Source organism: Melanostigma gelatinosum (genome assembly GCF_949748355.1).
Source record: "Melanostigma gelatinosum genome assembly, chromosome: 7".
In the NCBI taxonomy this organism is placed as follows: domain Eukaryota; kingdom Metazoa; phylum Chordata; class Actinopteri; order Perciformes; family Zoarcidae; genus Melanostigma; species Melanostigma gelatinosum.
In genome coordinates this window covers 27,993,383-28,006,576 of record NC_136640.1, presented here as the reverse complement: position 1 = coordinate 28,006,576, position 13,194 = coordinate 27,993,383, and the positions used below count along the sequence as shown (strand labels likewise).

General features: G+C 42.8%; 1 protein-coding gene across 2 annotated transcripts in view; it reads left to right on the top strand.

Moving 5' to 3' along the window:
• Positions 1-4,523, top strand: part of timm50 (translocase of inner mitochondrial membrane 50 homolog) — a 43,902-nt gene extending 39,379 nt beyond the window's left edge. Inside the window, exons 9-11 of one of the 2 annotated variants that reach the window (XM_079272093.1) lie at positions 1,874-2,030; positions 2,973-3,079; positions 3,159-3,398. In XM_079272093.1, the coding sequence (XP_079128219.1) occupies positions 1,874-2,030; positions 2,973-3,079; positions 3,159-3,257 (363 nt within the window). In that variant the 3' untranslated portion in view covers positions 3,258-3,398. Of the gene's footprint in view, positions 1-1,873; positions 2,031-2,972 lie in introns of both variants that reach the window. The other variant, XM_079272092.1, reaches the window with a different exon arrangement.
• Positions 4,524-13,194: the final 8,671 nt, after the last annotated feature.

The following is a 13,194-nucleotide window of genomic DNA, read 5'->3' as shown; positions in this document are numbered from 1 at the left end:
TGGTGACCCTCCTCGACCTCTGATAAACCAACATGCAGCTATTGTTTGCTGCCCTGCATCTGAGCGGCAGACCTCTTATTGTTTCTTGGCTGTTGCCGGGGCAGGAAACGCAACACAACAGTTGGATTAACTGTCTTACTTCAAACTTTGTTGTTTATCTTACTGCGGCCTGCTGTCACTGTCAGGAGGTTTAATGTGTCATCCTCGTGTTTACTTTATGAATCTAAACCTGCAGACTTCAGGAGACGATGACATCATTAATCCCCATGTTCTATATTTAGTCATGTCATTTATTAAAGGCTCAACCCACAAAACACATGCAAATGCAGCCTTTTTAGCTAAACATGACACCATGGATAATCATTTCTTTTAATAAAATAAATGCATGTAAAAACACATATGAACATGATTACAACGTGAAATAATATCTTCCTAATCTCTCTGAGAAAAGTCAGCAGTAAATTATGCGACTGACTTTATTCACGTAAAGAGAAGGAGGGGCTTATCTCCATGCAAATTATTTCCGTCATCAACTGGCTGAAACAACCATTTGTGCTGCTTTCTACAGATATGTTGGAAAACCAAGCGCTGTCGTGCCTGGGTTCATACATCCTCAATATATATCTCGTGTGTGTGTGTGTGTGTGTGTGTGCATTCAGTTTATATCACATACCACAATAGCTGCTCTTCTGGAGAGCTCTTCTTTGAAGCTTCCTCGTTACTGGAAGTGTTGTAACAGTTGACAGTCAACATACCTACCTACACACACACACACACACACACACACACACACACACACACACACACACACACACACACACAGGATCTAACTCTCTGTTCGCTCCTTAATGGTGCTTTCTCACTCAAACCTGTTCGGGTTGGTTCGTTTCCATCAAACAGCACTGATTCAATTTCTCAAAAGCCTTTTCACATTGAATGTGTCCTGAATAAACAAATATAAAATAATAATAATAATTTGTTGGCAAAACTGTTTCATCGAAAATATTTCTACCCTTTGTTGCTTCAATAAAGTTTGAAGTGCTCACAACTAAAGGGAAGTTTGTATGGGCTTTATTAAATAGCACTGTTGAAAGACAAGCAAGTCGCATTGATAGTCTGAATCTAAAGATTATAAAATGAACGCCGCTCTTCAGGCTGAGAGTGAAATGACACCTTGTGAGTGTATCGTTACATTATGTAATGCGTTTGTGATTGACATGCAAAGGAATGGCCTTGAACGTTGCTTTAAAAAGAATGAAGAGTTGACTCATTCAGATTCTAGTTTAGAAAACACCACTGGTTTACTCAATATGCAAATACAGTATGTTGTGTATTTGTGTTTGACCCACAACCTCTGGACCGAATAAATGTTATGGAAAAAATATTATAATGTATCATAAATACTGGGGGGGTGAACATACTTGTGTATGTGCAGACACACGAGTTAAGCTTTTCCCAACACGCACACACACACACACTCTCTGAAGGAAGGAGGATGTCTTTCATTCATTGGTTTTGAGGAGGATGGAGGAATGTGTCCACTGGGGTTTACACACACACACACACACACAGTATTTTGTTGGGGGCTGGGCACCAGATGAGCATGGTGATGGGGACAACAAGCAACGTCCCTCTGCATCTGTCTCTCTCACACACACACACACACACACACACACACACACACACACACACACTAATAGTCACCAGCTGGAGCTACCAGAGACAGTGTGTGTGTTTTCATTTGGATCACTAAGGTAATAAAGTTGCGTATTTGATGAGGCCTTAAAGAGGTCAACATGTTGCTGTGGCTCATACTGTGTCTGTAGCAGAATGAACATCTGGACCCAGCTCTCTGCGTCTCTTGTCTGTCCAGGACGTGTCCTGTCTGAACCGGGACACCAGTAAGGTGATCGTGGTGGACTGTAAGAGGGAGGCCTTCAGCCTGCAGCCCTTCAACGGCATGGCTCTGAAGAAGTGGGATGGAAACTCTGAGGACCGGACGCTCTACGACCTCGCCAACTTCCTCAAGAGTAAGACACCAAATGTTCAGCCTTCAGTCGTCTCCATCCATTCCTTCTCTGCTCTCAGTAGTATAACAACATATGTGTTATTATTTTGTGAGTTTTAAAGATGATACCCGACTTCTCATCTCGCCTCAGAAAGAAAGCACATGCATGTATTTTCCAAAAGTTTGAACTATTCTTTAAAGTTAAAGCACACTGAGCCGCATTCATGATTCAGACTAGCAGCAGTGAAGAGGAAGTACTCCCATCATTTACTTGTACAAGAGTTGAAACAATCTGATACAAGAGGTTAAAAGCTTAACTTAAGTAAACGTAGAAAAGGATTATCATCCATTATACTGAAGCTAGAAGTACTCACGATACGGAATAGTATATATTATATTCGTGGATTGTAAGTGTTAATGAATGAACGTGTTCGTCAGCTGGTAAAGGTGGAGCTTATTCAGATTAGTTTAGATACTGCTGGTTAGCTCCTCCTAAAATAATGCATCATCATCTTAGTTGATTATATTTTGTATTACTAATATGAATCTGCAAAGTAACTAAAGGTATCAGGTAAATGTAAACTGGACTATTTATTTTGTACTAAAGTAGCAGAGAATAGAAATACTCAAGTAAACTACAAGTACCAAATAAAGTATCAAAATTGTACTTAAAGCAACATTATGTATGAATTTGGTGTTTTAAAGTTTACGCTGCTGTTTTAAAATGTGCAAAATCAATTACGCAAATATGACGTCAGGATCCAAAGAACCATGTTGACGAACAAATCAGTTTTATATGTTGTGACGTCAGGGATGAACAATAATAATACAACAAAATAACAGAAATGGATGACAGCGTTCACAGCCTGCTAAGCGTTTGCAACAAATCAGTTCTGCACATAAGAGTGAAGGAAATGTTTGAGTTTTGAGTAATGATGAAGTCAAATTGCTTTGTTAAAAACAGCTATCGCTCTGAGCGGAGTGGACGACGTGCGTTCAGTGCTGGAGAACTACGCTTTGGAGGAAGACCCCATCGAGGCCTTCAAACGCAGACAGGCTCAGCTGGCTCTGGTAGGAGGAACAAGCTGGTTTGATTTGTCTGGATGTTGTTTGGTGTTTGATTCCATTCGATCGTCTGTCTGTCCGTCAGGAGGAGGAGCAGCGTCTGGCCGAGCTCTCCCAGCAGAAGAAACAGGGACTCTCTCTCGGCTCCATTGCCTCGCGGTTCTGGCGCTCCAAACAGCAGTGAGCCCCGCCCCCCTGTCACACTTCCACCAATCGCAGCCCGGCTCGCCATCTGTGTCGAGGGGACGGCCAGAGGACAAAGGGGGAGGGGAGAGGGGAGACCTGCATGCTGTAGCTGAGCGGTCCCTACAACCAATCATGTCTCAGTGGGCGGGTCTGCGGGGCTGGAACATTGGCCGTCCTCTGCACCAATGACAGAGGCACTTCCTGTTGTTACGGAGGCAGGGCGTCGGCGGCCCCCTCCCTTTGGTCATCTTGATGTGATGCATATCAAGCTGCTGATTGGTTAAAAATGGAAAAAACAGAGGATCCAGGTCAGGATAAACTCTTGTTGTTGGCGGTTTGGTGGTTGATCTGAGATCAGCGCTGCTATCACCACTCCAGCTCTGGTTAGCCCCACCGCTCACAGGATCTGACCTGAGATCCCGTACCACACCTTCAGATTGTGTATTTTATTTTATTTTCTATTCCTGTGTGTGCGTGTGTGTCAGATTGTGCTGATGGGCTGCTGGAGATAAAGTTAAAGTAATGAATATTGTTTATAAGAAATAAAGATAAACAAACAGTAAATAGTGTTCTTTAGAGTTTATTCAATATGTGGGACTGGTGGTGGTGGCATGGACGGGAAATCATCTCAGCTTGTGGCCGCGATGAAGACTGGAATAGCAGCTGAGCTCGAGGTGTAGGAAAAAAAACGAATCAAAGCTAATGTCGCTTTCCTCGTCTTTCATTTCCAAATGAGTTAAAAGATCATTCATCCTTCATCTGAAACCAGTTCTCAGCTGACATTAGGTGAAGGCAGGGTTCACCCTGGACAGGTCGCCAGACTGTCACAGGCCTGACGCACAGAGACAGACAACCATTCAAGCACACACCCTACGGGCAATGTAGAGTCCTCAATGATGTCATCCTCTCTGGATCGTGGGAGGAACCTAGAGCAGACCCACGCTGAGACCCGCGGAGAGAACATGAGGGACAACATGAGGGACAACATGAGGGACAACATGAGGGAACATGACCGAGAACATGACAGAGAACATGAGGGACAACATGAGGGACAACATGAGGGACAACATGAGGGAACATGACCGAGAACATGACAGAGAACATGAGGGACAACATGAGGGACAACATGACAGAGAACATGAGGGACAACATGACAGAGAACATGAGGGACAACATGACAGAGAACATGAGGGACAACATGACAGAGAACATGAGAGAGAACATGAGGAACAACATGACAGAGAACATGAGGGACAACATGACAGAGAACATGAGGGACAACATGACAGAGAACATGAGAGAGAACATGACAGAGAACATGAGGGACAACATGACAGAGAACATGAGAGAGAACATGAGGAACAACATGACAGAGAACATGAGGGACAACATGACAGAGAACATGAGGGACAACATGACAGAGAACATGAGGGACAACATGACAGAGAACATGAGGGACAACATGAGGGACAACATGACAGAGAACATGAGGGACAACATGAGAGAGAACATGAGGGACAACATGACAGAGAACATGAGGGACAACATGACAGAGAACATGAGGGACAACATGACAGAGAACATGAGGGACAACATGACAGAGAACATGAGGGACAACATGAGAGAGAACATGAGGAACAACATGACAGAGAACATGAGGGACAACATGACAGAGAACATGAGGGACAACATGACAGAGAACATGAGGGACAACATGACAGAGAACATGAGGGACAACATGACAGAGAACATGAGGGACAGCATGAGAGAGAACATGAGGGACAACATGACAGAGAACATGAGGGACAACATGACAGAGAACATGAGGGACAACATGACAGAGAACATGCTAACTCAACACAGGAGGAGCCTGCACGTCCAGCCGGGGATTATGTATGACAAATTCTATAAAAAAGACAAACTAACAGTTAGTCCGTAGCGCAATACCGTCTGACTTCCTGTCTGTGGCTCTCACCTCCAAGCCCATTGGTTCCCCACTGGTGACGGAACACACAAACAGTTTCATCAGTAAATTTCTAAAACAGCTGGTCACTATAGTTTTTAATCAAACAAACAGGAGGAAAAGGCGCATCTGTTTGGGACTATTTTCAGTGGTGGATCAATCCACGTTTGGTGCTCTGCTGAGTGTTGGTGGCAGCAGGACGGTGTGTGTGGTCGAAATAAACTGCAGTGTGTGTGTTCATGTTAACTAAGGAACATTAAGGACCTTGTCAGCTAAACTAGAAACCCTCTTTAAAGTTCATCAAACATACAATAGTTACTCTTCATAAATAATAATTCTATCATGGAGCAGCTTGAATGAGCCGAGGAGGCCTCTAGGTGAATCCTTTCCTCAAGGAGAGAACAACCGTCCGGGGAGAGGAAGCGCTCAGCTGCCGTTGCTCTGAATGCGCTTGTTGAAAGATTCTGTGTTGATGTGAACTCACCATTGACATCCTCAATAAAGGAAACAAACATGCTTATTCCATGTCTTTGCACACAGTTTTTCCTCAAAGTGTTTCGTCCACCTTCTTTTACATTCACCACTTCCTGATTGGAGTTCGTTCTTTCTGTCAGAGTATGAAACAGGATTGATTCCCGATCTTCAAGATACATAAGCAGCTATATTTGTTTTGCTTGCTGTGAAGTTATTTTCCTTCACTATTTACGATTTCTCTCCAGTTCCCCTCTCATTTAGGATTCATTTACAATATTTACAATAGGACACACTAATGCCAAATAATGCTCAATAAAGACACACTTCACTCTTCTTTCTCTGAGGAAGTGAGCACTTGAACTTGTTTTACCAGTTAGATTTGAACTGCATGCTTTGTAATATGTGAAGGAAAATAACAGTGCAGGTTTTAGCATGATGTTATTTGTTGTGTACGGAGGACAAAAGTAAAGATGGTTTAAAGTCGTCTTTACTTCTGCAAACCACACATGTTTGTGATGAGGTTTGACGGGACCACGTGTTTGACGGGACCACGTGTAGTTATTGTGTACATCTGAAGGCGGATGAACAGGAAAACAAGTTGAGTTCCAGCCAAACCTCAGGAATCGGTCGCATTCCTGGATGTAAAGGAGAAACCCTGCGGTGCCTTGAAACCTCCATCTGTTTTCCCTGTCCCCTCTCTGTTGGACTCCTGCTTCACAAGCATCCATCTGTGAAGGTGTCGGCACAGTTTGCACCTCTGACATGCAGTGAAAGCCTCCTCGCCTGTATGGAAACAGTCTGCTTCTAAAGGGAAAGACAGGAATCCATGTCCGTCCTGGTTCTGCACCAAACAGAGTTAAGTCTGCCAAACAAGTTGAAATAATGTCAAGATGATGATATACAATACTTGTATGTGAAATTCAAATGATCTTAAAATGTCACTTAAGTAATAAAGTATCGCACATTATGTATGATACTAAATCTAAATAATCACATAAGATACAATTTTGAGTTGAATTTTGAGTTTTTTTCTTTGTCAGAGTTTTAACAGGAAGTCAACATTTTGACTTTGCGTCTCATCAGTTTGACTTCTTTAAACTTGTTCTAACTTCCCTTGTATCCCCTTTGTATGTTTGATTTATTCGAATGTTTACAAAGTCTGAATTTTTACTTTGTATTTAATCATTTTTGTATTTATATAGTCCAAATTTCTGCTTTGTGTCTCCCTAATTCTGACTTTGGGGACTTTGAGGCTCATGATTTGATGCTTTAAATTAAAGCAAACGGTTGACTCAAAAACATCCCCAAATATTGACTCACCAAAGAAGTATCAGTGAGGAATGTAAACGTCTTGTGCAGCCATGTCTTTACACCGAGGAGGTTGAAGGCAATAACCTGTGGCTGCGTTCAGCTTGTGTCCTGCCCGCCTATCATGGCCTCATTACACACTGTGTAGTAATCAGTGATGTCCACAGGCTGTCAGCGCACATGAAGATCATTTTGGGCCCGGGTCACACCATGAGGGGCAGTGACTCACTCAAATGTCCGTCTGGTGTTTAATTAAGGCAAAAGAGGCCCATGAGGACATCCTAAATACATAAATATAGAAATATTCACCACCTCTAACTGCATGAAGTAAGAACGAGTCAAACTCTTTATTGAAAATGTAATTACAGATGATAAAAAAGCCATTACCAGTATTATGGAGAGAAAACAAAGCAGTAACCAGTGAACCAGTAACGTTGTGGTTTCTCTCTGTGGACTGATGGAGGATCAGCCTGATGTGGTTTGCAGCTTAAAGGCTTCTCACTCCGTGAATCTTCTCTGCTGCGCTTATTTATTCAAAGTGTCTGAGAGCCTGCAGGGACGGAAGAGAAGCGGCTCAGGCAGGTTTCCAGCTGTGTTCAGAGGAGTTCATGAGGCTTATCCAGCCCAAGGATTAACAAGGAAATGCTGCTGTTTGCAGAGGTTTCAGTGTCTTCAACGATTAGACGTCACAAGACTGCATCTCACATTAAACAACTGGGCAGTAGCAGTACCACTTTATTTGGTTCCATTTTAAGAAAGTCGTGCCAAAGAGTTAAAGTATACGTTCACTCGTGGTCGGTGACATGAATACATTTGATGCTATTAAATGCTATTAGATGCTATTTTGATAATCGCAGCGTTATTAGTACACTCAAAATAAAGTCTAATTCACTTCATTGAACTGCTTCCTTGTAAAGTGTGGAGATGATCTCACATCGGACGACTGTGGAGCTGGTTGTGATGAGATGAATAATGGTCCATCTTCAGGTTGTGATTGTACAGTTTTTTGATAAATGCAATAGAAAAACAGCAAACGTATAAGTCTTTATTTATTTGCAGGTAGAAGGACACCTGCATGTTAAGGAGCTGTATTCATCGCATTCTTTCTGATGAGGGGTGAACTCAGAGCGGTGACAGAAGGATTCTCGTTCTTTACTGAAGTAAACGGAGCTCTGCACTATAAAACTAGAGAACAAGATCAAGTCCTGCCATCACGTGTGACCTACATTTGAACACAGGATTATTGCACTTTTTGAAGGTAAAGCTCATTTTAAGTGAAGAATAAGTATGTTATAATTATATTTCTATTGTAATATTGTATATTGTCCAGGTGCCTGGAAGAAGGACCATATTACCCTCCATCGCTGGCAGAACGCTTCAGACCTGATTTGAAGGTTCTCCTGTTTGTCTATGAAGCCCTAAATGGGCCTAAACGCCTCCCTCTACAGCAGACCTTCTTATTCTGTACTGCTCCTCCAGGTCCCTCGGGTCGCTGACTCAGGGCTCCTGCTGTCCTCCGATTGAAACTCAAGCTCTGTGGACCCCCCCCCCCCCCCCCCCCATCAGAACTGGTCTCTTCAGCACTTTGGTCAACATGGGTTGTTTTTAAATGTGCTTTGTAAATACATTTGATTGATTGTTACTTCTGAATGCAGTGTGACTGATGCAGTGTTTATGGGACTAGGTCATTTGTAGAGCTCGTCCCTGTGTGGGCTCTATAGAGCTGCAGGCATGATGCATGTTGGTAGTTAGCATCTTCCTGGTTCTCTCGGCTGAAGCCAAAGGGTTTTCTTTCCCATTGGATTTTTGATAATTGCAGAAAATAAGCCCTGTGGCAAACAAACATTTATGATATTACATGTTTTGTTCAGAAAGATAATTTTCTCAAATGAACTCCACTTTTATGATTTTTGAAGCATATATATTCAGATATAAACACTGCCGTAAAGTATTGAGCGCTGGAGACCATAAAGGAACGATGCCAAGATGTATATATAGACATTTGCATTGGTCTTTGCTATACAATTAATACCGGCTATGATTGATTACAATGAATATATATTGGACAATAGTTTTATTTTATTTGTAGATGATTTTTATAAAGCATTTGACACAATAAGCCAATTTATTTTTAAAGTTAATAAATGCTTTGGATTTGGGAACAGCGTCTTAAGAGAGCTAAGTTTCATTCATCAATGCTTTTAATAAGTACGCCCTGATTACCATTTCCATAGATGGTGGTTTCCAGTCATGTTAATGACAGAGTTTGCAGCAACGTGTGAAATGAATGAACAAGAGGCGGGAGGAGGGGGCGGGGCCTCACACCTACCTGCAAACTGTGCCCCGCCACCCCTCCTCAACAGACAGACGACCACGTGCCAAAATTCTTAACGATACCCACTGAAGTGTGTGTGTGCGTGCGTGTGTGTGTGTGTGTGTGTGTGTGTGAGAATGGCAGTTTGGGAATTAACCGGAATTATAAACATTATTATCTTAAATCCCAAACGGTTTATTTAATCTCTGTCCATGTTAAACTGCACATTCGCCCTTTTCTCCTCAGAGCACGTGCTCCGGTCCAGTGAGGAGGAGGAGACTACATCTGAATATTAATATCTGAGACACTCTTCTTTTTCTGCACCATAACAAGGTCAATACTCCGAATTCACATTGAAGACATCGTTAGACCTGCCATTAATCCTATATTTCTAAACAATACACTTTTCTGACAAATAAATAACTTTTTTCTTTCTAAATGTTTACGCGTATTATGTAGTCATTATGAAAATGAAGCTGTGACAGAGCTACACGTGGTTGAAAGGTTTGATGAGTGACTGTGAGTGGCTGATATCAGCCTTCTGTCTGCAGTTCACATACTCATGTTGCTGTTTACAGTAAGACATGGAGGATTTCTTTTCATGGCTATTCTCAGCTCTCAGTTAAATGTCAGTCCCGCATCTGAACGCTGCTTCCACTCTGGTCCCACTGAAGGTGTAAACCTGGGAACAATGAACGTGAAGCTTTAGGAGTCAGACCGTTTGCCCTCAGGCAGCTACGGGCTGTTAGCTGTCGGATGCTAACAGACTGCACGGGCTGAGAAGTGGCACCTTCTGGAAGAGTCCTCAGCAGCAACACACTTTCTCAGCAGTGATTATATTCATTGCATTTCAGCAGTTGCAGGTGTTTCAATCAGATATCAATACTCTAAAAGTTTGTTAAGTTGTAATTTAATAAAGTGTTGGCCTGTTTTAATGTATAACGTCTGTTAAATATAAGTTTGTATGAAATCCATGTTTTTAGTTTAAAAATGAACGTTGCAAATATCGAATAAGACCATATTGAGACTTTGTGAAATCAGTATTCATTATTAAAAATAAAAACTCTCCGTCCTCTCCGGTCCGAGGGGGCGGGACTGAGACGGGCCATGATTGACAGTTCAAATTGTAGGTTGTTCATATTGTGAGACGTGAATGTTTACGTATTGGTTACAGTCAGTCATCACCACATTCGGCCCCGTGACAACGCCGTTTGTTTCGCCGCGGTCTGCGCATGTCTGTGCAGGTGTCGGTCCTGACACCTCACGCGGAGCTCACTCGCGCCAATGTATTCGCTCCCCTTTGCTCACACCTCCGGAAACTTTCCCACGGGCCCGTCTCTCTCACCTCCTCCCCATGCACGCGCTGCGTGTTCTCTCACCTCAACAAAAGCTCTCGTGCCTCTTTTCGGACCATTTGGACACGTGCGGGAGGACAAAGGGTGTTTAGGGTGTGTAGAATGATGGAAAGAACAGTATTTGTTGTTTTATCTATTTATCTCTTTATTCTGAAATGAGCCATTCTACATGATGAGTTTCACTTTGGTACTACTTAAAGTGATGAGATCTCATCATGCACGCGGTGACGGACCAAAGTGACAGTCCTTTGTGTAACTGATCAAAATCTCGGTATAGGGGCACGCTGAGAGAGGGGGGGGGGGCAGCAGGAGAGCAGATCAATAAGCAGATGGCGCGCGATCGAATATGTGCATGTTGTCGGCTGATGGCGACGATGCTTCCCGGTGTTGTGTGCACGCGTCCCCCCCCCCCCCCCCCCCATGCTCTCCAGGGAGCGGACGCTGCACGTGCTGAAGAAGATAGCTTCTGTGCGATAGACGGCCGCGTCCCTCACGTTAACGCTCATTATTATACATCAGTGAAAACATGTTGGGCTTTTCTGTAACACTGAGGGGATTGCGACATGAAACTTTCAGAGCGAAGTGAAGGAATCTGAGATCAGCTGATCAGTGAATTAACTGAGCAAATGGTGAAACAGCACACACGTTTTTCCTGATCTCCACGAGCGAGTACAATTCAAACACAATATATATAGGTCTTGGTTAGAATATTTAGTGATTAGATAAGATGCCTCTATTGATCTCCACAGAACTCAACATTACAATCCAAGCAGTACACCGTACCGCGACCAGAGCTGTAGTGGTAAAATAGTAATGAGAGGTATTCATGTAATGTGATAACCATAATCATAAGTGTACACCAGAATAGTATAAAGTACAATTTGAAAGGTGAAATGTATTGATACACACAGTGTGTTATCACGCGCATTCCTGTCCATTAGTTAGTTTCATGTAAAACCACACACATAATATTACAGGTCATGTGACCTGCATCTTTTATTTCATATTGGTGCTGAATCTGGTTAAATCTGCTGTGTCACATCTGTCCTATCACTGCGGGCTCCTATACGGCAGAGAGACTGTTGTTGTTTGGCACGCGGATGGATGAATCAACTTTCATTGATTGTGGAATTCATTGTTTACAGTCCGCGTGCGGGCTTATATCCTATAATTCATCAATGTGCTGCTTTTGTTTCAAGCCGCTAGAGACACACACAACACGCGTCTGGATACAAACACGGTGACAATAGAAGGCTTGGTGCGTGCGTGTGTGTGTGTGTGTGTGTGTGTGTGTGTGTGTGTGTGTGTGTGTGTGTGTGTGTGTGTGTGTGAAGCGTGCCGCGTGCCATGGGTGGGGTTAGAATGGTGCGGGGGGACGACGACAATGGAGGCACGCGCTGCGCTCATTAGAATGACAATAGGGGGCGAAGTGGGTCGGGAGCGCCAAAAAAAAAAGCAACCGTTTGTTAGCACACAGACACACACACACACACACACCTTGTGTACCTGTCCCCCTTATCTTGTACAGAGCGCAGGCACACTGCAGGAGGGAAGCAATGGCTTTATTTAATAAAGCAAACTTTATTTATTCATTGTTTGTTTTTTTACAAGGGAGACCTTGGTTTATCTGTCTCAGAATGCAGTTTAACAAAGTCTGAGCCTAAACCTGAACTCTGAGTTGACCAACATTGAGATGGGAAATCTGACATTAAGCTGTAGCCTACATTTTAAAGACATTTGTTCAGCTTTAATCTGACCTGGACAAAACACAGAGGCCAGCAACGGCAGACGATTATACAGTATATACATATATATATATATATATATATATATATATATATATATATATATATATATATATATATATATATATATATATATATATATATATATATATATATATATATATATATATATATATGGTGTGTGTGTGTGTGTGTGAGAGTGTGTGTGCGCGCATATAGGCTTTACACTACAATTTTACACCACTGTTTATAAACAGTGTAGATACGGTAACATGTTTGCACTGGGTTATTATTTATTTTTATTTAATTCCAATAATTTATAATTCATAGTTAATTTTTTGCTGACTTTTCAAATTGTTAATGATTTAATTTTGGCTGTCATTCAAAAAGAATATCACATAGATTTGATAAATGCATGTTGAATACTGTACCCAATGTGTGTGTGTGTGTATGTGTGTGTGTGTGTGTCGTGGGTGTGTGCGTGAGAGACAGAGAGAGCGCGCCTGTGAGCGCTCTCCGGTTGACCGGGGGGAGGCAGTAAAAGGAGCGTTTGGCCGCTCAGGCTGCTGCAGCTGCCGCCTGACAGTTTGTTCTATTGCCCCGCTGTAATTGTCTCCTCGGCGGTGACAGCGAATCAAAGCAGGGGCCCTACTGCCCCCCCCCCCTCCACCACCACCACCACCACGCAAGACTCCTTAGCACTCCACACTGAAAGAAACACCACTCACCAGTCACAGGACGGAAAGCAACTGCCAATCACAGATACTTCAAACTGG